Source organism: Tamandua tetradactyla, chromosome X (assembly GCF_023851605.1).
Source record: "Tamandua tetradactyla isolate mTamTet1 chromosome X, mTamTet1.pri, whole genome shotgun sequence".
NCBI classification, from domain to species: Eukaryota; Metazoa; Chordata; class Mammalia; order Pilosa; family Myrmecophagidae; genus Tamandua; species Tamandua tetradactyla.
Window position 1 is genome coordinate 25,467,781 of NC_135353.1, and position 26,638 is coordinate 25,494,418.

The 26,638-nt window shown below is 40.4% G+C and overlaps 1 protein-coding gene across 1 annotated transcript in view; it reads right to left on the minus strand.

Moving 5' to 3' along the window:
- Positions 1 to 5,848: 5,848 nt before the first annotated feature.
- Positions 5,849 to 26,638, minus strand: part of LOC143671614 (cancer/testis antigen 55-like) — a 38,829-nt gene continuing 18,039 nt past the window's right edge. The window contains exons 4-5 of the mRNA XM_077146862.1: positions 6,939 to 7,051; positions 5,849 to 6,164 (exon numbers count right to left, since the gene is read on the minus strand). Coding sequence (XP_077002977.1) covers positions 5,970 to 6,164; positions 6,939 to 7,051 — 308 coding nt within the window. The 3' untranslated portion in view covers positions 5,849 to 5,969. The remainder of the gene's footprint in view (positions 6,165 to 6,938; positions 7,052 to 26,638) is intronic.

Sequence of the window (26,638 nt, forward strand, 5' to 3'; positions counted from 1 at the left end):
GTAATTTGTTTTTAATCTTTTCAAAGAACCAACTTTTGCTTTCATTGATTTGTGTTGCTTTTCTATTCTTTGTATCATTAATTTTCACTCTATTATTTCATTTACTTTGTTTTTTTAGGTTTGGATTGCTTTTCCTTCTCCATTGTCTTATTCCAAAATGGCTTTATTCCATTTTCCCCTTTTTTAAGGTATTATTGTTATATCACATATTCCATTCTATTACATTTATATGTTACAAAGCTACAGATTTATTTTTATAATTTGTAACTTTATATATTTGGTTTTGAAAAACTGAGAGAGGAAACCTTTTGTTATGTTAGCCTTCTTATTTACCATTTTCAATTTTCTTCATTTGTTGGGGATTCAAGTTATCACAAGCTGTCATCATCACAGGAACAAGTGAAGACTTTAGCTTCTGCACCAGGTAACTGAGGGCAGGGTGAGAAACGCTAACATCCTCACTACCCCGTTCAATACCCAGGAGGACACCCTATTCGTCTGACAGGGATCTGGGGCCCAAATTTTCCCTGTATCTTTGGCTGCACCTGTTTGGAGAGAAGTTTCCATCACAGTGAGCTGGGAGGGATTTAGGAGGGAGTGGCTTTTGGTTCAAATGCCAGACTCACTGCTTTAACTGAGTTTTAGTAGATTATCTTGGCTAAATGTTTTTTCATTTGCTGTATGCCCTTAGGACTATTTATTAAAAGCAGACTCACTGCTTTTACTGAGTTTTAGTAGATTATCGTGGCTAAATGTTTCTTCATTTGCTGTATGCCCTTAGGACTATTTTCAGAGACTTTAAATGGTTGTTGCTTCATCTATCTATCTATCTATTGATATCTGTCATCTATCTATATATCTGCATAATTCTCACCAGTATGAAAATTTTGACAAATACTCATTACTGGAATCCCATCACCTGCTTCAGAAGTCATTATGTGGCTATTACTGGCTGTTCCAATGCTGGGCAATTTCTCTGCAATTTACTACCTGTGTGTCCTTGGGCAAGTTATTTACCTCTCTGAGACATGCCAGAAGTCCTTGGCTCCTAAGATAACCATGAGAGTGCAGGAAGATGATGAGGGCTGATTGCTTAGCAAAGGGGCCCATGAGAGGCAGTAAATAGGCTCTGTGACCAGTGCAATAGGGAGCTTTATGAGTTTGGGATTTCACTGAATTATTTTCACTTCTCTCTTGGTTTTGCTTCCCCTCGGCCCCATAAAGAAAGGCCAGCAGGTCTTCTAGAGTCAGTGTGTAGCAAGACAGTAGACAGGACATGAGAGCTTGGAGATGTGTTTCTTCCCAATCCCTCTAACCCACACTACTAGATATCTCTGCCCTTGGTTACATTCCCACCAGCTACTTCCCACTGTGCACACTCTTCAGTTTATTAAAAGGTTTCAACTCAGAGGTATGACTCAGACCAATATCCACCTCTCTGATATTTATGAAATGTGCATTACAGTATATTAGTGAAGCGCACATGCAGACACAAAGAGGAATTCTTAAAATTTCTTCCATTAGTTTTCACAATGACTGATGATCCGCCACTAAATTCTGTGCTTTGGTACCCAAATCTACTAAAATGGAGTCTTTGCACTGCCTTATAATCAATCACACACCAAGGTTATTAGCCTATTTTAGGGACTTCCTTTAATCAGATAGCTGGGAAGAAGGCCTGAGAGAGAACGGATTTTGAAAACAAAATATAAATTCAAATCTAGGAACATTGGCTGAGGAGGTAACCTTAGTGTAGAGTCAAGGGTCTGGGAATCCGGGAGACTTCCCAGCTCCGTGGTAGATAACGACACTCAATGCTTCAACCTCAAAGAGGCCAGGAGGCTCAGGGTGTTTTATCCTGCTGCTGTGACAATCTTATTGTCAAAAAAGCACACTCTACTGGTTCACGACATGTGGTCTGGAAAAGTCAGAAATGAGTGTCATGTAGGACTTAGCATACCAAGTGTGGGACTTGCAAGAATTTATTTAAGATATCTACCAACATATGTTTTGATTATTAAGTGAGATGCTGCAAATAGTGTAGAGCATGGGGTCTGATAAATAAAAAACCTCCTCATTTTATGCTATGAGTAGGCTGAAGATATGCTGAGGTATAGATTACGATCAATTCATTTAAGGATAAATGCAATCAAGAACCATGTTCATTTTTTCATGAATAGCAAACATAACCTGCCCATTTCATTTATTTATTCATTGATACTCGCTGATGCTGGGTTGGAAATAGATGGGATAAATACCCCTCCAAATCACACACAAAAAATTTCTGTTCTCTGCAGGTCTGACCTCCCTCCCGAGGGATTTTAACATATCTTGCCCCTCTTGCAATGTATCTTTCCCAGACCCTGGCCCCTCCATCCAGGCTGGATACCCCTCATTATCACGTAGAAACTCTGTGGGAGAGTTAGGATGGCCGGGTAAAGTGGCCCTAAGTACTGAATGGTCTGTAGAGGATGAAAGCTCAGAAGACCTTCAGCTTTCTGAGACCCTGGGCACCATAAATCATCTGCTCCCTCTTATAGAGCCAGGCTGAGTGAAGACACCACATGCTTGGCCAACTTACCCCATCAGCTAGGGAGCACCAGAGCTGAGCATTGCAAACCTCATCTCAACTGTGACAAAGATTCATTATCAGACTTCCATCAAAACTTGAGAAGGGTGACTAGTGGCTGAACTGGTGCTAGAATGGAGTAAAGTGAACAGTAATAGCCTAAATGTCAATGGCCATCTGTTCACCTAAACCCTCAGCCCTTACAAAGTCCCCATCACCCGAAATTGCATGTCTGAAAATCCCTAAGCAGGAGGCCACATAGTATGGAGAACACCAGGCCAGTTAGGGGCCTGAGGGAGGTTAGCTGGAAGGAGTGGCTCAGAGCCTAATGGGACACTCATTCTGTAACAAAAGAGAGGGTAATAAAAGGGATGGGATTTTGACAAGCAATGATAGAGTTATAAAGAATACAGTAGGCAACTGGTTATACAATTAGGGAGCTTAGTCAGCACACCTGGGTGGGAATGGAGACTTGACATTCACACCACAAGTGGCTTCTGATGTCATAAGTGTGAACGACTGAATGCAGCAGGTCTCCATGCCTACAAGGCTTCAGAACCAGTTTAAAGTGCAGAAAAGGAAGTTAATGTGTTTGTTACTCTATTAAAAAGGTAAAACATAGAATCTGATTTTTACTCCTATTACAGGGTTATTTTAAAAGGAGATGAAAATTTTCTAAAATTAGGATTGTGGTGATGCCTGTACAACTCTGTAAATATACAAAAAAAAATCATCGAATTGTTTTATTCGCCTCCTCTTCACCCCATTTTGAGGAAGGGATCCCGGTCTTGTGGTTATAGAGACACCCTACATGGGACAGATGAACCAACAGCAGTTTGTTACATACACGCGCAACTCAGAGGAGAAGGACACCACACCACACAGGGTCACATGGAGATTGCACTTGGGCCCAGAGCAAACAAACAGGGGCACTGATAGGCAGGCTCTGTAGTGACAGGAGTTTGGGGTGCTCGTTGATTCCCACTGAGGATGTGACTAGCTTGTTTGAATAATTCCATGGGCTGGGAGGTAACCGAAGATCACTACTAAAGGATAAAGAGGTGCTCTGCCTGGTCCCTATGCTAAAAAGACTTGTTCAGTGAGGAGACCTTCTCCCCAGGAGCAGAGTGGGCAGGGAAACTTGTGATTAGGCTATTCAACCCCCCATCCTGCCCTATTTGCTCCAGATGTCAAAGCAGCACACAACAGTAATTTCAGGATTCACACCACCACTGTACACTTTAAATGGGTAAGCTGTGTGTTATGTGAATTATATGTCAGTAAAGCTGTTTAAGCAACATACAAAGCAGGCCAGATATGACCCAAGAGGTGTAGTTTGCCAACTTATGCTCCAAATAATTTTCTTAATCCCTTTTCTTCATTGCATTTATCCCTAAATGAGCTGATAGGAATCTGTGTCCTAGCAAATCTGCAACCCACTCACAGCACACCAGTTGTGAACTTCCACTACATAACACTGGGGCCCCAGAAATTCATAGTTGCATGTTCACCTGTATTTGCTTGCTATATATTTCCCAACTTCAGAAAAACATGTTTCTAACTCAGCTTGCTAATTCCTGCTACCTGAATCCTAGAGCTATGATGTCATCCATTTAGGGAAACCAGTGTGATTCCTTAGTGAAGTTGAGATGCTTAAGGACCCTGAATTCTAAATTATGGCAAAGAGTCTCAAGGTTGAGAAATCTGTGGGGCAAAAAGTTCAAAGTGAACTGCTACTGGTCAGCCTTAAGAAAGCAAACTTATTCGGGATTTTGTCATTTAAAAGGATAAAGGAAAAATATTCACCAGCACAACAGGTGCATAACAGGTGCCGAAGCGATTCACCCAATCCAAAGAAGATATATGGGGAAAAGCAATTATGACTGAATCACGACCTGACCAAGCTTGTACTAATCCACCGGTATTCTCAAATTCCCAATCAAACTGGAGAATTAAATGGAGAAGTGGTAGAATCCATGGCCCATACATCTTTCAAGTGCAACAGTAGGTAGCTCTGTAATTCCCATAGGAAGGTGGTACTGTTTTTCAATGACTACTTTCTCAGGGACCTGGAGTTCCAACGCTTTCCATCATACTAGCTGCTATTCCATGAGTCAGGAAGCCAAGGCAGGGATCAACAAAAATCAAATTCTGTTAGGACAGGGATTTCTGCCTTTTGTGTTCAAGGCTATAAGCCCAATGCTTAGACCAGTGTTTCGCACATAAATGGCCATTGATAAGTAAGTGTTTGTGGCGTGAACCCATAAACTCTAAAGGGTATTCTTTCCTACTGGGTAGCCAAAAAGTGAGGAAACAACCACAAGATATTTGGGAGGTGTCAGTGGACTGGTAAAGCAAACTCAGAATAATAAAAAACCTGTAAAGCACAATGTATCCTAAAAATAAAAGGTCAAAGGTAAAGGGAAATAAACAAAGAACGTAGATAAACTAAAAAACAAACCAAAAAACCCAACAGAACTACTACAAAGAGAAACACAAAAGGTAAGATTATCACAAAGGATTATGATGAAATTTTCTTTAGTCAATCATGAAAACTGCTGAGCACTCTCCAGAAGATATATCCAATTAGACAACTTTATTCAGGATTTGAAAAGTTGTCTTGGAAATAAAATTCTGAGGTTTACACGGATGAGCCCTGGCATTGTGGGATCAAGAAAGCCTGCTTGACCAAAAAGGGAAAATAAATCTAACAAAATAAGGTTTCAGTGGCTGAGAGATTTCAAATACTGTTGAAATGTCATTCTGGAGGTGACTCTTATGCAAGCTTCAGCCAGATATCACAAATTGCCATGGTATGCCAAGCTGCAGCCAACAGTACTCCTGAAAACCCAGGGATCTATCTAAGGCTCTATAAAAGTTTTACTTATTATTTTTCAGAAACTTAAAACCTCCATATTGTTCTTATGCCAAATAAGCCCTGAAACTTAAAGATACTAGTATCTCCCAGAACATCAGCCAGTTTCATTCCTTCGCACCATAATGTTGACATGCATTTTGTCTTTGCCCAAATATCCCTGAAGATTGAGAGAACAATTATATGAGAGGGAGGAGTTGTTAACGGAGAAGTTAGGATTTATGACTACGGAATCATCATATAGATATTTCTTTATTGTTTCTAGTGTATCAGAACAACCAGAAGGAAATATCTGTAACTGTGAAACTATAACTTACTATACTTTGAAATTCACCCTATAACTACTATACTATACTACTATAACTATATTTTGAAACATATCACTTTCCTATATATGTGCTATATTTCACAATGTTTAAAGAAATGTTGAAGTTAACTAGGCTATTTTTTTTTCAAAACATGTTTAAACAATGCCCTTTTCTGCCAAAAGAAGAAATACTGCATAGGGCATAAACTTATGCTCTCTTATTTCCACCTTCCCACTAGGGTTATAGAAATTGCTCTCCAAAAATAGCATGACTGTGTGCTTTCCACCACGATAGCACTGACGACATCGGATACTTGAGGTATGTATCCATCAGGAAGTTTCAGAGAATCCAAGGTGAAGAAGATAGTATTATCTATCACCCCATTTCTTCCATAGAAACCAGTGATGTAGACCTGGAAATAGAAGAAATAAAAATGTCCAATTAAAAGCAAACACAATAACAGGGCATGCATCTCCTCCCTCTGACTCCCAACTGCAGATCACCCCAAATTCCTGATTCCCAGCCTGCCTGGCACACTTGAAACAGTAGGGGTACTTTGAAATATACCCATTACCAGGCCCTATCTCAGCTCAATTAGATCAGAACCTCTGGGCATGGGGCCCGGGTCTCAGATGAGAAAAACTGCTCTAAATATTGCACAAAATGTACACTGACCTATGGAGTTATGGTTGAGAGGATGAAGAGTTGAGTCAGAACGGAACGTGGTGCTAAGTTGACTATCATTTTCTCCTACCTCCTCTGTCACATTCCAGGCTCATTCTCCCATCTGCACCTTTGTGCAAACTGAATTTCCAACTCATTTTCCACTCAGCCCCCACTACTCAAATAATACCCAGCTCGTACCAGTAAGCTCAAGTCCCACTTCATTCTTTTCCTGTAACTCTATGGCACACGAATGTTGTCTGTTCTCAGAAAATTCTAACACTTCCCAAATAAACTACATAATTTAGAACTTAATAATATGTGAGTTTTATATTGTTTTGTATTTTCTTTCAGAAGTACACCCTTTTCAATAAGAAAATTGGCACCTTTTCAGCAAAAACTTGATTTTCTATTATTTTTCTGGATTTCCCAGAACACCTAAGAGAACACTCAGCAGGAAAAAATATCACTAATGGAAGGACTAGCAGAAACAAATGACAGTATTATCATGCAAATGAATTACCTCATGCACATGCTTATGTCTCAGAGGCTTCACAGATACTGCTTTTCTGATGCAGGTGGTTGGATGGTTCAAAACCTTAGCTTCTATCCAGTCACCCTGGTAAGGTTCAAAACCTAAAGGCCGCCACGGAGAAAAACTGAGTTGTAGTTATCACTTATTTTTGGCAATGTTAAATTTCGCAAATTACGATGAAGCTGTAATGCACTAGTTTCTTTTAGACCTAAGGTACATTTTGAAACAAGAATCCTGTAAGTGTTCCTGCAAGAAAGAAAGTCTGTAACCCTCTAGGCACTGTTTCTCCTCTGCTGATTCCACAACATCAAATGGGGTAATGCCTCAACTTGCACTGAGAGGCCAATCTTGCCAGGAGCAGCACAGGGTTTGAAAAAGCTCTGGTCACATTCCCAACTCCTTCAAGAGAGGCAGTAAAGCACACAGGTAGGTGTACAAGTTTCATCTTAGCTGACTGCATGCAAATTTTGATATAGCCACATAGTTTGCAACCTTGGTTGAGGCACTTCAAGCTTCTGCGCTTCAGTTTCTTCATTTAAAAATGAGAAGCACATTAATGGTACTTAGCACATGGAGCTGCAGGACAGTTATTCGATGTATGTCAAACTCACAGTACCAAGTAAACATTTACCACTATTACTTGCAGCAGCAGTAGGAAATACTGCTACAGTGAGAAAGAAGCAATTTTCCCAAGTTTTAAAAATTCTAATATAATCATATATCTTATATTTTACAGTTATGAACAAATAGTTACAGATTTTCACAATAAGTTTAAAGCAAGTCACAAGATACAAGGTACCAGGGAAGATTTAGAATAACTGAAATTCTCAAATACTGCTGTTAGGAGTATAAATTGGTACATCTATTTCAGAAAAATGGCAATATCTACTAAAGTTACGCATTCACTTACTCTCTGACCCAGCATTTCCTAGTTCCTTCACAGTCCTAATTTTCATTACAACTATATTTTAGATTGACCCAAGACACAAGCCTTGGATCCTTAGGACCTCTTCTTTCTCCCTTTCCCTCTCTATTTGATTAAATATGCAAAATATTAAAAAAACTGATTTAATTTTACTTGCAACACCCTCTTTTAGTCTCAAAAATGTCCCCAGTTGAGAAAGATCAAAGGTGGCGGTGGAGTTATACAGAGAAGGTAGGGCTTAACAAATGAGTTTGATTGCTGAATCATTATATTGATAGTTCTTTTAATCTCCAGTATCTTAGAGCAGCTAGAAGTAAAAACCTGAGGTTGTGGAACTGTAACCCATACCAAACTCTGAAATCTGTTCTACAACTAATTGTCGTGATGCACTTTGAAAATTATTATTCTTTGTATATATGTTATTTTTCACACAAAAAAAGAGGAAATGTGTTTTGAAGGATGTTGGCTTGAAGATTGATTTCAAGATCTTTTTCAGCAATTTAAATATGTAATTATGCAGGAAGTGTTTTTCATTAAGGAAAAAGAGAGTACTTTTTCCCTTACCGTAAAATAACTGGTGCAGAATGAGAAATAGGATTGTGCAAGACAAAATAGATGGATATAGAAAGTTGTAGAAGTTTTGTTGGAAGTGAATTTTACTGGTTGTGGTTAAATTTGGCTAAGATTATAGTTTTATAAGACTCTTGTGGTAGTTAGGTTCAGATATCAACTTGGCCAGGTGAAAGTGCCTAGTTCTGATGCTGTGGACGTGAGCCAATGGTACATGAACCTCACCTGTTGCTCATTACATCTGCAGTCAGCTAGGAGGCAGCTAGGAGGCATGCCTGCTGCAATGAATGATGTTTGATTTAATTGGCTGATGCTTAAATGAGAGAGCGCAACGTAGCACAGCCCAAGCAGCTCAGCATACCTCATCTCAGCACTTGCAGCTCAGTCCAGGCCTTTGGAGATGCAGAAAGAAATCACCCCGGGGAAAGTTGTTGGAACCCAGAGGCCTGGAGAGAAGGCCAGCAGAGATCACCTTGTGCCTTTCCGTGTAAGAATGAACCTCAGTTGAAAGTTAGCTGCCTTTCCTCTGAAGAACTAATGAAATAAATCCCCTTTTATTAAAAGCCAGTCCATCACTGATGTGTTGCATTCCAGCAGCTAGCAAACTAGAACAACTCTTAATAGTTTTCTTATCAGATGTATTTTCCAGCTAAACAAGAATCTGGTTTTCACTCTGTGAAAACGACAATGTTTTCTTGGATTATTTGCTTGCCCTCAGTGAGAAGCTATAAAAGGTTTTTAACCATCTGAGTAGTCTGCCTTAGTAATCTGCCTATGTCTTATCAGACCAATATACTTACTGATATGTATGTAGACCAATATACTTATTGATAAGACATAGACAGATAGTAATCAGTATACTTATTGATATGTAGGTTGATCACTCCTTCCTTATTGTTTTAGCCAATGCCTCTTCACTTTAAAAAACAATATGCTTTTTAAAATCACGGTAACTCCTCTATTTAGTTTCAAACTTTAACGACACCTTGATTAAATAAAAAACAAAAAAATGTCTTCAGTTGGAGAACAGAACATATGCCACGTACAGCTGTATGCAGCCCGACAGAAGCTATGGCCCTTGTCACCCTCCAGGCTGCTGCTTGTGCCTGTCATTGGCTACATCCAACCATAAGAATGTCAGCTGCCCAAAAGCATGGCCCCTTAGCAAAATCATGGTCACTAAAGAGGCATAATGAAACAGGGCGGCCACTCCAAGACTGGGTAAGAGGCTGGACTGTTGGCCAATTCAAGTCCTAGGGAGAAGTCTCAAGAAGACTACACGGACTTCCTTTTAATCTTGCAAGTGGCTACTCAAACCAGTTTATTCTAAAACAATAAATAACTTTATATATGTTTGTAACTCAGGTCACACTGGTTCCTAAAGAAATGCAGGATGTTACAGGCCTACACTAGTGCTTAACCTGAGAAATAAAAAGGAAAGAAATAGCCACATTGTGCACTGAGTGTAGACGCCACTCCTGCAGGTGGAATGCCCAATTCCATTTTAGTATTCTTCACTAAAATGGTTAAAAATGTACTGTTTACTCATATATAAAGAAAAATCTGAGACCCACTACTGATGTTAACATTTCCCGTTAGCTACACTGATGGAATTTGAAGCTACAAGACTTCAAATTTTGTCTGCAAAGCAGAACTGATGGTCGCCACCATCCCATGGTTGGGTCCTGTGAAGCACCTATGAGCCCCCTCGCAGTGATCTGTAAACTCACTGGTGTGCAGACATGAGCACACGCACCCAACCCCTCCCTCTCTCCCACTCCTCTCCTGCATGGCTGCCTAGGTTTACCTCCCATGCATTCCTCATTCTCCTACAATCATTTTTTTCATTTCTTCCATCTAAATGAAACTGAATCTATCAAGGTTACACCCAGAAGGTTCTTCTGAGAATGAGATTCAATATCATAAAAATGTACTTAACACAGCGCCTGGCCCTACACCACCTGGACCCTACTGGCACTGACAATCTCGTCTGATACCAACCCTTATTTCAAGTCATGCACTCACCCAACACAGTCCTGACAGCATGGCCTCCTTTCAGTTCGTAGAACAGGCCAAGATTTTTCCACCTTAGAACTTTCCCTCCGGCTCTTTTCTGCCTTGGAGCACTCTCCCTGGCTGGCTGCTTCTCATCCTTCAGGTCTCAGCTCATGTGTCACTTCCTCAGAGAGGCCCTCCCTAGTCCCCGATCTCCAGTGAACCTGAACCCAACCCACCCCCAGCTTTAGTACCCAAGTTCTTTGTTTAAATCATTTGGAGCTGAAAACAATCTGCAACTAAGTTTTGGTTTATGTGCTGACCATCTGCAGTCTAGCCCATTAGAATGCAAATGGTCTGAAAACAGTGCCTAGAACACTGGGGTCCTCAAAGATCTTTTGAATGAACAGCAGTAAGGAGTCAGCAAATACTGACTTTTCGTTAAGTGGGACAAAAAAATGTCATTTTTCTTCTTTTTCCCTGTTTTTGAGATTCCCTTTATTTTTAAAATAAGAATTGTTTTTGCTACTTTCATTGGATTTCATAAGCAGATTAAAAGAGCTATCAGACAACTCCAAATAGGGCTGATAGGGGGCTCGACAGTTCATTTTTATTTTCTTTCTCTCATCCTGGAGAGGTCTTTACTTTGATTCACATCATTTATTCAGCAGCAATTACTCCACCTGCACTTTGGATCCCAATCTTTCTTTACTCCTCAGAGAGCTCCTTCCATTAGTCCTTCCTGACCACTTCTGCACCTTCAACCAATCCCTCTGCCATTACAAACATGTTTAAGTCTTTCCCATCTTGCAAAGAATTCTCCTAGTGAGTGCTATCACACTGTTGGTGTGTTTATAGGAACTGAGAGATTCCTTGGGAGGTGAGCAACCACTGGGATCCCCTCTCCAAGAACTGGGGATTTCTAACTCAACAGATCTCAAAATCCTAGCTGGCCCCCTGGCCATGTCATTTTGGGGAACACGAGGCTAGCAATTGTGCTGGTTTAAAACTGTTATGTACCCTAAAAAAGTCAGTGTTTCTGTTTGCTAAAGCTGCCAGGATGCAATATGCCAGGAATGGATTGGCTTTTATAAAGGGTGACTTATTAAGATACAAGTTACAATTTTAAGGAGCATGCCCAAATTAAGGCACCAACAAGGGGATATCTTCTTGGAGGAAAGGCATACTGCATCTTTGATACCTCTGTCAGCTGGGAAGGCATGTGGCTGGCGTCTAAGTTCCTTGCTTCTGGTTCGTTGCTTTCATCTTCTGATTTCAGTGGCTTTCTCTCTAAGTGTCTATGGGTCCTCATTTAGCTTCCCTGGGGCAAACTGTGGATTTCATCTCTTAGCTTTCTTTGGCTCTCTCCAGATTCTGGCTATTTCTATGAATCCTTGCTTAGCACCCAGGGTATTTCTGTCTGCATCACCAAACATCTGTGTCCTGTTTTCATCCTCTGCCCTGGTGTCACTTCTGTGCTCTTTCTCTCTCTCTCTGAGCTTTTTAAAGGACTCCAGTAAACTAATTACGACCCACCTTGATTGGGTGGGGACATCTCTCCATGAAAATAATATAACCAAAGGGTCTCACCCACAATTGGGTGGGTCACATCTCCATGGAAACAACCTCATTAAAATATCTCACCCACAGTAAGTCTGCACCCACAAGATTGGATTAAAAGAGCATGTCTTTTCTGGGACACACTACAGTTCCAAATCAGCACAGCCATGTTCTTCTAATCCAAACTTGTGAGTGAAGACCTATTGTGGGTGGGACCCTTATGTTTAGGTTGTTTCTATGGAGATGTGACCCACCCCTAGGTCTTAATCCTTTTACTGGAGTCCACTAGGAAGAGAACAAAAGGCAGAGAACAGAGTGAGCTCAGAGCTGACACAGAGAACAGAGAGATGAAACCAGGTGAAAGATGCTTGGAGAAAGAAAACACCAGAGCAGAAGCCAGAAGGATCCATAAGAGCTGAGAGTGCCATTCTTAAACCAATCCAGGAGAGAAGGACCAGCAGACATCACTATATACCCTTCCATGTCACAGAGAAGCCCTGGACAGGATTGGCCTTTCTTGAGTAAAGGTATCCTCTTGTTGATGCCTTAATTTGGACATTTTCATGGCCTTAGTACTATAAATTTGTAACCTAATAAATTCCCTTTATAAAAGGCAATCCATTTCTGGAAATTGCATTCTGGCATCTTAGCAAACCGAAACAGCAACTTCAGATCCTGGGTTTTACATCCACAAAAAGTAAAGTAGCAAGCTGCCTGGTGGGACTGAGCTAACATTCACTTTTGTACCAAGCTAAATGGCACCTGATTGGGTTTAAACAGGTACCACACTTTTGCTTCCATCCATCTTTCAAAATTCAGCCCAGTAGTGGTGGCAGAGTATGGGGTCCAGCTCAGAGAGCACTTCATCCACTCAGCTTTCCCCAATTCTTCACATAGCAATCAGTCATTCTCTCTGCTTTGCTCAGTAAAGCTTTTCTCACATTATGTGAATATATGAAAGGGCCAACAATAAAACCGTCCATTAGCTCTTTGCAGGCAGGATTTGATAAAGTCTTATTCATCTTGGTCTCTCCAATATCTAGCACTCTATTGTAAAACATAGCAGTTACTCAATAGTAGTTGTTGAATTAAACTCAAATAGCATGAGCAAATTAACAAACCATTGCTTTAGGGATTAAAAAAGCCCAAAAGGTTATACTGTTAATTACAAAGAGCATTCAACAATGTACACACACGGAAAGGTAGAATGCTATCTTCAAACTTCATTTTAAAAGGAATAGTACACGTGTATACTAGTAATATTTTGTAGTTACATTAGAAATTCAATACCCACATGAATAAAAAAATTACACAGATATTAGTTGAAGCAGGAGAGACTAGCTGTGGTCCCTGGTTCCTATCCAGCTCCAAAGGAGTTAAAGTACAACTGCAGACTTCCTAGGACAAAAATCTCCCCTAAAACCCTGAAATCCCCCAAAGCCATAAAGCCTGTAAAATCATGGGTCTGAAACAGACTCTCAGCTGATAACAGAAAGCCTGGGGTCATAAAGATTGTCAAACATCTGTCCCAAAGCAAACTGAGTAGATGATAGAGCTCCACAAGCACAAACATTATCTCTTCCTGAAACAAAGAAGACACCTGATGTTCAAAGGTCAAGACAGAAAGTCACTACTAGAGGAACCTCCCTATAAAACAAGCTAGATCCACGCCACTTAGGACACGTCTTTCTCTTGAGCCCATCCACATTAATTTCTTTAGTGTGTACTAACTTTTCAATAAACTTTACTACTTACTGCTAGTGGCCCTCTCGTCCCTGAATTCTTTTTCATGGCAAGACCCTGAATCTGGGGCAGAGCTTGGTCCTGGTATTGGCTGAGCTCTGGTTACGTTTTTTTTGGCGAGCCAGCCAGGAATGACATTTTCCATGTAAGGAACCATCAACAGAATCTGCACTTTGTGAGTCATGCCCCTGGACTCGGATTCCTGCTTCTCAGCTTGGTCCTTTCTCCTTATCTACCTTTTCCTGGCTGCCATTGTCTTTATTCTTATCACTCTCATTGGTCCCTGTTTTCCTCCCATTGTGGTGGGTTGCTCACCATGAATCCTTCACCTAGGTCCTTCCCTGCTTTGGGCACACTGGCTCTTCATTCTGCCTCTTTCTCTTCCCTTTGCTTCCAACTGCTAAGTCCAGGAATATGTTCCTTCATCTTCTCCACTGTTCTCTTTGATGCAGACTCAGTGTTGGATTTGGGTTTAGATTTTGCATGGGAAGACTTTTTTGGGGTGTATAGAGGTTGTGGATTTCCCAAGGGACCATCCTTAAAATCTTCCATGTAATAGTCATTCCTGGTCTTGCCCCCTCCTATTCCACTCCCTTTGCCTTAAGGAAATTCTCCGGGATATTCTCACCCATCTTCTCCCTTTTATATGGCCTTTATATGAATCTCATAATAACTCTTATTCTCTCAAAGACATCAAACTTCTCTTCCCAAAGGAAAAGACAACCCTTAAGGTTAGCCAAGCAGGAATTCCATTGCTTCAAGTCCTCTGTTTATGGTGGTTTTTAGATTGGGTCATACATGAAGCTTACCAAAGGACTTTCTGCTCCATGGTTGGAAAAGGAGGAAAAAGTTCCTCTCAGAGCGGCCATGGTGAGAAATCTGGCTCACGAACCCTCTAAGTCTGTCTCAGAAGTCAAAGGGTGCACAAACCACCCATCTCCTGAGTCTCAAGTTTGCTCCCTCATGGGGATACCCAGGGGTAAGAAGGTTTATAGGGGATTCCCTCAACTGTAGGACACACAGGACACTGGGCCTCAGTGAATGAGTATCTCTCTGTCTCTCTCAGAGTATGGGCAGTAGCCAGCATCCGATTGATAGCCCCTGTGCTGCATCCTGAAAAACTGGAATGGCCTACTGACCAACAAACTTAAAAAGAAAAAGCTGATCTCTTATTGTAATGTTGCTTGGCCTCAAAATGAATTGGAAGGTGGAGAGGAATAACCTCAAAACAGCACTCTTGGCTTTAATACCATTCTCCAATTAGATCTTTTCTGCAAAAGGAGAAGAAAGTGGTCTGAAATAACATTATGTCTAGCTTTTTGGGGGCTCTATATCAAGACAAGGCCATGAGAGGGGCTTGTAAAATAGTTATCTTAAGGAATTATTATAAGATGAATCCTTCTTCTCTCAGGCAAAGAAGAAGGCAGATATACTAGATGATCTATTGTTAACCAAATCCCCAAAGACTCATAGATCATTCTTTCCCAAGTCCAGACCTTGAACCTTCTTGACCTGAGGATCCCATAGAACCTCCTCCCTTAAAGGAAGAGGCCTCCAAGCCCACTGAACCCCCTCCTTATTCAAGATTGACAGGACATACTCTCAGTGGAGTCTCTTAGCACACCTGGAGAAGGAAAAGTAGGATTTAGGAGGAAATGGAAAATACCCTCTCCAAGAAGTAGCCAATTGGGATACGGGAATTATAAGGGTCCACATGCTTTTTTCTATAACTGACTTAGCACACTGTAAAAACCAATTAGGAAGACTTCCAGCAAGATGGTAGAGTGTGGTGGAGTGAGTTCACTCCTGCTTCCTGAAACAAGATAGGTGACATGGAGAAAATGACCAGGACCGCGATCCCAGGGTGTAAGTAATCAAACAGGGTTTTTAGGCAGTTTTAGGAGAGCAGTGAGGGCACTGGGACGGGGAGAGTGGGGTGTGGGTCGGGTGACTGTGATCCCCAAGGGGGCAGGCTGCGGGGTTTGGAGAGGTGCAATTGGAGGGAACCCCACTAGAGCCTGACCCGCTGCCGGCTGAGGAAACCTCCCTGCAGCAGACCGTATTTGACAGCACTCAAGGGAACACCAGAGGTGGCCCCAGTCATCCACCGTGGGGTGGAGGGGGGAGTCTTAGGGCAAGGGAAGCAATCACCCGTCTGGGTACAGGAATAGCTGGCCTGTAAACGCGGTGTCTGGCAAACCCACAAGCTCTGTAGGTTGGCTGCACCCCAGAGCACTAATTGGCTCTGCAGTCCTGACAGCTGAGAGATCAGCCGCTCCAGGCCAGGAGCAGCCCAGCGCTGCCAAGTATGCCATCTTCAAGCGGCTCAGCCAGGGTGGGAAGGGATGATGGAAGAGCCTCAGGGGCGCCACCTACTGGCAAGAACGGGTAAGTGCAGGCAGGCTAACTCCCTACCTGCCTAGGATTTTACTACTTTATTTTTCTTTTTCTTAATATTCTTTTTTATTTTCCTTCTTTTTAAAAATAAATTCTTTCTGTACATTTTTATTAGTAGTATAATTGTTTTTTCATTATTTTGATTTTTTATTGATTCTTCATTTTCTATTTCTTATAAATTTTTGTTAGTCCATTTCATTAATTTATATTTTTTTCTTAAATTTTCTCTCCCTTTGGTGGGCACCATTCTGACTTCATCCCAGTATATACTGGGATGTCTCCTTTTGATTTGGGGGGACTTACCACTGTTGAGGTGTGTTTTGTTGATATTGTTGTTGTTTTTTCACATTTTATATTTTTATTATATTCTTATTTTATTTTATAATCTTTTTTGGGGAAGTGCACAGGCTTGGAGTCTAGCATGGCAGATGGCCATTATGCCACTGAAGTAGCCGTGCATCCCAGCCTAGCTTCTAATAGACCCTCAAGTTGAACTGTACCCCTTGCATAAGATCTGGGCCTTGACTTGGAGGAAAATAAGTGACAAATCAAGTGAAAAAGGAAACCTTCACTGAAAATCAAGTAAATACAAAACTTTAGAAGAGTGAAGGAAACCAACATTCATATCTTGATATGATAAACATATCCAGATAATCAAATGCCTTGAACACGACAAGAAATCACAAAGCACATTAAGATAAAAGCAGAAATGGCCCAGCCAAACGACCAAATCAAAATGTAGAGGGGACACAGAATATAAAACAAGCACTCAAGAATATTTATAAAGAAATGAAGGACATCAGGAAGACTCTAGAAGAGCATAAAGAAGAGTTCGGAAGGTTAAAGAGAAAAATGGCAGATCTTACAGAAATGAAAGATACGGTAGGCCAAATTAGAAATAAACTAGAGACACATGATAACAGATTCAAAGAAGCAGAAGGAAGAATATAAGAGCTAGAAAACAGAACAATTGAACTAGAGCACACAAAAGAACAAATGGCAATAAAGATGGAAAAAAAATGCAACTGGATCTTTAGGGAAATGATGGAAAACAAAAGGCACACAAACATAAGAATCATTGGCATCCCAGAAAGAGAAGAGAAGAGTAAAGGGTTGGGAAAGTTAGTTGAAGATATAATTGGGGAAAACTTCCCAACCTTTATAAAAGATATAAATTAGCAAATCAAAGAGGCCCAAAGAACTCCAAATAGAATAAATCCGAACAGGCCTACTTCAAGACACATACTAATCAAACTGTCAGGTGTTGAAGAGAAACAGAGAGTCTTGAAGGCAGCAGGAGAAAAGCAATTTACTACATACAAGGGAAAACACACAGACTGACTTCAGACTGCTCAAGAGGCACCACGGAAGCAAGAAGGCAGGAGTATGGTATATTTAAGATCCTGAACGAGAGAGGCTTTCAGCCAAGAATTCCTTATCCAGCCAAGTTGTCCTTCAAAACTGAGGGAGAGATTAAAATCTTCAAAGACAAAGAAAGAATGAGAGAATTAGTCAACAAGAGAGCAGCCCCTACAATAAATCTTAAAGGGAATCCTGTCAGCTGAAAAAAAAAAAAGACAGAAGGAAGTCTGAGGGAAGGCATAGAATTGAAGAATATGAGTAATAGTAATTTAAAGGAAAAAAGAGAGAGAAGAAGAATATTTAGATCTGACAAATAAAAACTAAAGGACAAAATAGTAGAGTCAAGAACCACTATTATAGTAATTACTTTGAATGTTAATGGACTACGCTAATCAATTAAAAGATACAGACTGGCAGAATTGACTTAAAAAGATAATCCACCTATATGCTGCTTACAAGAGATTCGTCTTAGACTCAAGGGCACAGATTGAAAGTGAAAAGATGGGAAAAGACCTTCTATGCAAGCTGTAACCAAAAGAAAGCAGGAGGAGCCGTACTAATATCAGACAAAGTCGACTTTAAACGTAAAGATGTCATAACAGACAGAGAAGGACACTACATATTAATAAAAGGGACATTTCATCAAGGAGAAATAACAATCATAAATGTGTACGCTCCCAATAAAGGAGCTCCAAAGTACAAGAGGCATACACTGGCAAAACTGAAGGGAGCTACAGATATATCAATAGTAATAGGGCAGGCCACGGTGGCTCAGTGGCAGAGTTCTTGCTTGCCATGCTGGAGACCCGGGTTCAATTTCCGGTGCCTGCCTAGGCAAAAATTAAAAAATTAAAAATTAAAAAAAAAGGGCAGGCCACAGTGGCTCAGCAGGTAAGAATGCTTACCTGCCAAGCCTGAGGACCTGGATTCGATTCCCGGTGCCTGCCCATGTAAAAAAATAAATAAATAAATAAATAAATAAATAAAAATTAAAAAAAAAAATAGTAATAGTTGGAGACTTTAATATCCCACTCTCCACTACAGATAGAACAACCAGACAGGAATAACAAGAAAATAGAGAACCTAAACAATGGAATAGACGAATAAATTCTAATAGACATATACAGAACGTTACACCCCAAAGCACCAGGATATACATTCTTCTCTAGCACACATGGAACATTCTACAGGATACATCATATGCTGGGACACAAAATGAGTCTATAAATTTAATGAGATTGAAATTATCCAAAGTACTTTCTTTGGTCACAACAGAATAAGGCTGGAAATGAATAATCACCAAAAACCAGAGCGTTCACAAATATATGGAGATTAAGCAAAGCACTTTTAAATAATTAGCGGGTCAAGGAAGAAACTGCTAGAGAAATCGGCAAATATCTGGAGATGAATGATAATGAGAACACAACATATCAAAACTTCTGTGATGTGGAAAAGGCAGTGCCGAGAGGGAAATTTACTGCCCTAAATGTCTATATTAAAAAATAAGAATGAGCAAAACTTAAGGATTCAACTTCTCACCTAGAGAATTCAAAGAAAGAACAGCAAACTAACCCCAAAACAAAGAAAAGAAGAGAAATAGTAAAGATTAAAGCAGAAATAAACAAACTGGAGAGCAGTAAAACAACAGAAAGAATCAACAACACCAAAAGTTGGTTCTTCGAGAAAATCAATAAAATTGGTGGACCCCTAGCCAAACTAACAAAGTAAGAGAGAGAGGATGCAAATAAACAGAATCAGAAATGAGAGGGGACTCATTACCACAGATCATGAAGAAATTTTAAAAATCATAAGCAAATATTATGAACTATATGTCAACAAACTAGACAACTTAGATGAAATGGACAAATTCCTAGAAACACACAAATTACCTATACTGACTCAAGAAGAAATAGAAGATCTCCACAAACCAATTACAAGTAACAATTCAGTCATTAAAAATCTTCCCACAAAGAAAAGCCACGGACCAGACGGCTTCACAGGAGAATTCTATCAAATATTCCAAAAAGAACTAACACCACTTCTACTCAAACTTTTCCATTCCAATAAGAATAGGAATGCTACCTAACTCAATTTATGAAGCTCACATCAGTCTAATAATTTCCCTAATGAGCATGGATGCAAAAATTCTTAACAAAATACTAACAAGTTGAATCCAACGCCATATTAAAAGAATTTTACATCACGACCAAGTGGATTCATACCAGGAATGCAAGGGTGGTTCAACATAAGAAAATCAGTCAACGTGATGCAGCACATTAACAAATTGAAAGGGAAAAATCACATGATCGTATTGATACTGAAAAAGCATTTGACAAAATCCACCATCTTTCCCAATAAAAACACTTCAAAAGTTAGGAATCAAAGGAAACTTTCTCAATATCATAAAGGGCATATATGAAATATCTATAGCCAGCATCATACTTAATGGTGAGAAATTGAAAGCATTCCCCCTAGATTAGGAAAGAGACAAGGATGCCCACTGCCACCACTATTATTCCACATTACATTAGAAGTCCTACTTGGAATGATTAGACAGGAGAAAGAAATAAAAGGCATCCAAATAGGAAAAGAAGTAAAAATTTCGTTATTTGCAGATGACATGATCCTATACTTGGAAAACCCTGAGAAATCTACATAAAGCCACTCGAGCTAATAGACAAATTCAGCAAAGTGGTGGGATGCCAGATTAATGTACAAAAATCAGTAATGTTTCTATTCACAAGTAATGACTTCTCTGAGGTGACAACTAAGGGAAAAATTCCACTCAAAATAGGACCAGAAAATCAGGTATCTAAGAATAAGCCTAACCAAGGATGTCAAGGACTTATACACAGAAAATTACAAAAAAATTGTTAAAAGAAATAAAAAATGACCTAAATAGATGGAAAGACATTCCATGCTCACAGACAGGAAGGTTAAACGTTATTACATATAAATTCTACCCAAACTGATTTACTGATTCAATGCAATACCAATTAAAATCCCATCAACCTACTTTGAAGACCTGGAAAAACTGGTTATCAAATTCGTATGGAAAGGAAAGAGACCCTGGATAACTAAAGATATTCTAAAAAAAAGTGGGAGGATATCACTTCCTGACTTTAAAGCTTACTATAAAGCCACAGTGGTCATAACAACATGGTATTGGCACAAAGATAGAAGGATTGGCCAATGGAATAGAATGGAAAGTGCAGAGACTGACCATCAAATTTATGGGCATTTGATCTTCGATAAGGCCCCAAAATCCACTGAGCTAGGAAAGAATAGTCTTTTCAATACATGGGTATGGGAAAACTGGATTTCAAAAGCCAGAAGAATGAAAGAGGACCTCTACCTTACACCATACACAAAAAGTAATTCAAAATGGATTAAAGACCTAAATGTAAGAGTCAGTACCATAAAACTTCTAGAAGTAAATGTAGGGAAACATCTTCAAGATCTAGTAATAGTAGGTAGCTTCTTAAACTTTACACTTAAAGCGCAAGCAGTGAAAGAAAAACTAGACAAATGGGAATTCCTTAAGATCAAGACCTTCTGGGCCTCAAAGGACTTTATTAAAAAGGCGAAGAGGCAGGAAACTTAATGGGAGAAAATATTTGGAAACCACATATTGGATAAAGGCTTGATATCTTATGTACATAAAGAAATTATACAGCTCAACAACAAAAGAACAAACCAATTATAAAATGAGCACTGGATATGAACACACCCTTTTCTTAAGAGCAAATACAGATTGCTAAAAAGCACATGAAGAGCTGCTCATACTCACTGGCAAATTAAGATGACAATGAGATATCACCTCACACCATAAGAATGTAAGCAAACAGGAACTACTAATGTTGGAAAGGATGTGGAGAAATTGGAACACTTATTCACTGCTGATGGAAATGTATAATGGTTCAGCCTGTATGGAAGTCAGTTTGGCGATTCCTCAGAAAACTAAACATTGAATTGCCCTATGACCTGGCAATACCAATACTTGATATATACCCTGAAGGGTTGAGGGCAGTGACATGAACAGATATTTGCACACCGATGCTCACAGCATCACTATTCATAATTGTCAAGAGAAGGAAACAATCCAGGTGCCCATTAACAGACAAGTGGATAAATAAAATTTGGTATACACATATGACGGAATTTTAGCAGTGAGAAGAACTGATATCCTGAAACATACGACAACATGGATAAACCTTGAGAACATAATGCTGAGTGAAATAAGTCAGACACGAAAGGACAAATACTATATGATTTTGTTATTATAACTCTGGTAAAGCCTCCAGTGTTTTGGAGAAGGACAAATCTGAAATGAGGGAATGGTAATCCATGACAAACTATGGGACCTGTTCTGTAGCGGCTTTTGAAATGAGCTTTGAAAATTATTGCTTTTTTCTTTCTTTGCTTTGTATCTATATTTTACAGCAAAAAAAAAAACGTAGGTAACTATGGTAACATTAGATAAAATAAATTCTTGAAATCAAAAATTTTCAAAATGTTTAGTGATACAGATTACTAGAGCAAAATTGATATTTGTAATAACTTCCTACTTGATATTTTGAGAATGTACACAGTTTTGATAGTTAATCAAATGTATTTAAGATACCATTTAATATTTAGAGTCAGACAGAAACTCTGGTATCTGTATCTATGGATTTTTTCCTTCCTTGCTTTAATTTAAATTGGTTTATGAAACATATTGTACAGACAGGCTTTACAATGATTATTTAGATATTTTATTTAAATATGCCTATGGATAAGCTAACTAGGATATCCATTTTTGGTGGTTAAGAGTTCCATATGGTGATTGTAAAAAACATTTGTATCTTTATATTTTCCTAAAATCAGGAAAATGTTTAGTAGCGTACATCATTACTATAGCAGCGCTGATATTTGTAATAACTTTCTACTTGATATTCTGAGAATATTCAGTTTTGACAGCTGAACAAATGGTACTTAAGTTAGTGTTTAATATTTAGAATCTAAGAAACTGCTGAGTTTGTGATTTTGTCTTTGTTGTGTTAATTTTAAATTGGTTTATGGAACTTACTGTGCAAACACAGGCTTTACAATGATTATTTGGATTCTTTATTTAAATATGCCTATGGATAAGCTAACTAAGATAACCATTTTTGGTGGTTCTAAGTGTATTGTTTGTTTTCTTAAATAAAAATATTTTTTTAAAAAAGGAGAAATCCTACAACAAAAAAATAAACAATTAGGAAAGTTTCCTGAGGATTCCTCCAAGTTTCTAGAGGAGTTAAAAAACCTAGTCTTAACCTACAAGTTCACCTGGGGAGATGTCCAAGTCATTCTCTCCTCTTGCTGTGCTCCCAAGGAGGAATGAAGGACTGGGGCAAAAGCCCAAGGGCATGCAGACAAGTTGCACAGGCAACGACCAGCATGGTATAAGGTTGGGGCCAAAGCTGTCCCAAACACAGGCCCTGATCTGAATTATCAAAGACGGCAGCGAGATCTTGATACACGGGACCATATGGCTACTTGCTTAACAGAGGGTATGAAAAATGTATTATCAAGCCTGTAAATTACAACATGCTACAGAACATAACTCAGGAAGACAAGGAAAACCCTGCTGTTTAAGGAGAGGCTAGTGGAGGCCATGAAAAAGTATACTGGTGCAGATCCAGACTCTGAGGAAGGGTGAGTCATGTTAAAGACATACTTTATACGTCAGTCAGCTTCAGAAGTAAGGAGAAAACTGCAAAAGATGTCCTCAGGGCCCCAAAAACTTATGAAAGACCTTTTCTGTCTTTAATAACCAGGACAGGAGTGCAGAGGAGGAGAGAATAAAGAGAGGCCAGAATAAAGCAAGCTCCTAGTTTTAGATGTAAATGGTAAGCAGCCACCTCAGGGTCACATCTGGGCAGAAATCACCTGGAACCTGTCACTGATTTGGAGAGTCAGGGCACTGGAGGCAAGAATGCACACAAAGATGGAAGGAAACCCGAGGGTGGAGAGAGCCCCCTGGACCCTGTCCAAAATGCGGGAAGGCTAGACACTGGGCCTGAGTGCGTCAAGCCCCCAAGGGAGAGTGAAGCCTCTCCAAAGGTCCTGTTGATTGTCCCTGATCTCAACTGAAGAAGCACAGCACAAGTGGCTTTCTGGATCTCACCAAATCCTGGGTGACCCTTGATGAGTAACTTTTTTTTTCTTTTTAAAACTTTTGTTTATTGTACAAGAGATATATATTAATTACAGAACACTTCGAAGATAGAGATAAACAAGGACTAAAAACGCATGTGAAATTCCACAACTGCGGGTGGGTGGGGGGAATCAATGGACATTTTGGTATATAATTTCTCATATTTTTCGGTATATATATGTAATTGTATATTATAAAATATACTTATATGTATTTTGAACGTTTATAAAAATCGTAACTTATATCTTTGTAATCTCTTTCTTGATTTAACATCATACACAGTATTTCCTACTACATCACTTAAAGCCTGCCGAAATTTACATAACCAATCCCCTACATTTAGTCATTTGTTTCCAATTTTCCATTATTATAAACAACTGCAAAATCTATCTCCCACATTGGATTTTAAAGCAAGAAAAGCATTGGAACAAGGAGGAAATCCAGGGCATCTACTCATCCAACATGTTTAATGAACACAGGCTGGGAACTGTGAGAGGTGGCTAAGGTCTCCACCTCAATTAACTTCCAGTCTCATGGAGTAGAAAGACAAACAGTTGAGGAACAGGAGGCAAGAAAATGCCTCTTTCAAAAGTGAATCCAGTTTGAAAGAAAGTTGCGGGATCATGGGTTATTTGCATATATATTGGATAGCTAAAGCAGTTTCTACCATTAAATAGCCCAACGGTTAATAACTATTAGGTTTATGTATAATAATGTCAATACGCATCCACAGTAGCCACTGCTCTAGAAGCTACACAGACAGTAAACCCGGGCACAAGGCTCCGCAGCCTCTCTCCTAGGTTGCAGAAAGAGAGGAAACACCCTCCCCCGGCCTGCTGGCGCTAGCGCGCGCCCGGGAACAATCCCACCGCCGGAGACGACCACCCTCCTCTCCCGGCTCCTTCGCCACTGCCTCACGCCCTACGCTAGGCGGTCAAAAACAAGACCTTCATCCAATCATTCCGACTCAGAGAAGCCCTGAGTATGGTTTTGAATGCTTGCACGATGGTCAGAGCGAAGGGGAAAAACAAACTTTGTTGCACGTTAACTTGGTTGGAGAAAAGCGACTCTCGGGAGCGATTTAAGTGAGGTTAAAACTGTATGCAGTGTTTCTGAGAAACACCGTTTTAAATGAAGAATAAAGGGGCGAGACTGTCTATCCCAGGCTCGAAGGTAACAGAATCCGGCAGGATGCTTTCAGCAGGTGGCCAGTCGGCCGCCTCCCAACCTCCTCCAACTCCTGCTCGGTTTTGACCGTACGGCTCCGCGGCGGCTGGGGGTATTCTCCACGCTGCATATTCCCATCAATGGGATTCCCCTCGTGGGAAATGCCTCTTCTTAGCAACACGCGCCCTCGAATTGCCGGACCGGCACCGCCCTCTCCTCATCCTGGGTGGGCGCTGGGAGCTGCTCCGAGACGCGGGGCCACTGGCCACGCGCCACCCAAAGACGCTCAGGCGAGCAGGGGGCGGAGCGATGATTAACTTTTTAATTGACTTTTTAACTGATATGGAAGCCACATATTCTGTCTTAACCTCTCAGTCCGGCTCTCTCTCCTCAAAGACCTGTCCCATAGTAAGAATAGATGGGAAGGCTCGGGCTTGAGCTTTCACCCCACATAACTCCTGTCGAATTGGCAATATTCTTTTGGGTCACCAGTTTTTAACAATACCAGAGTGTCCCATCCCACTTCTAGGAAGGGAAATACTAAAGGCATTAGGTACCCAAACCAAATAATAGGCTGTCTGCCAAAGCAAGAACCTGAAGGCCCCGTTGAAAATATTGTGGCCTGAAGTATGGTCTTAAGGGACTGAAAACTCTCTAGAGTCCCTCCCCTCCGAGTTAAGAAGTCAAGTGGACCCCTAAATCTGGGAACCAGAACTGCCTGTAAAGGGAATTCACATTCCTCCTATTATAATCCAGTACAGAAAGGATTTATCATTTCCCAGAGAAAGACAGTGCCCCCTTATGCAGGGGGGACATAAAGCTATTCAATCTGTCATCCAAAAATTCTTAAAGACAGAACTTCTCATTCCCTGCAGGTCCTCTTTTAATACCTCCATTCTGCCCGTTAAAAAGCCAAATGGGACCTCTGTTAGTGCAAGATCTTAGTGCCGTAAACCAATTTGTCATTCCCCTCCACCCTATCGTACCTACCCCTACACCAGCCTCAATAAAATCCTGAGCTCCACCACGTGGTATTCAGTCCTTAATTTAAAAGATGCTTTTTTTTCTGTATACCTTTACACCCACATTCTCGGTTTCTATTTGCCTTTGAGTGGCAAGGCCGGTGGACGCTATCCCAACCCAGATCACCTGGACAGTTCTACCTCAAGGATTCAGAGAACAGTTCTCATCTTTTTGGGAATGCACTAGTACTGGACCTAGCCCTTCTGCATTTAGAATCTAACCCCCTTCTGCAATGTGTGGACGATTTATTAATACGCAGCCCTACTATGGACGCCACCCTCACGGACACTAGTGCTGCTCTTCATTTCTTAGCCAAACGAGGGTACTGAGTTTCATCTTCTAAAGCTCAAAGTGCCCTACAAAGAGTTCTTTACCTTGACTTTGTCCTCACCCAGGGGAGTGCTCCTTGTCATCCAAGAGAGTCCAGGCTACACTCGCAATGCCACCCCCTCAGACAAAAAAGCAATTAAGAGCCTCCCTGGGGATGGCCAGATATTGCAGGATCTAGATACCACAATTTGGAGAAATTGCACAGCCTTGTTATGAAGCTATCAGAGGACTTAGAACAGGAAGCAAAGCAGGCTACTGCCTTCACCACCCTCAAGGCACTCTCACCAGCCTGCCTGCCCTGAGCCTGCCCGACTTAGATTAGCCCTTTTTCTTCTATGTGACTGCAAAGAAAGGAGTAGCATTAGGAGTCTTAGTACAAAATTTCCCCTAAAGCCCAAAACCCCCTAAAAGCCATAAAGCTTGAAAAATCAAGGG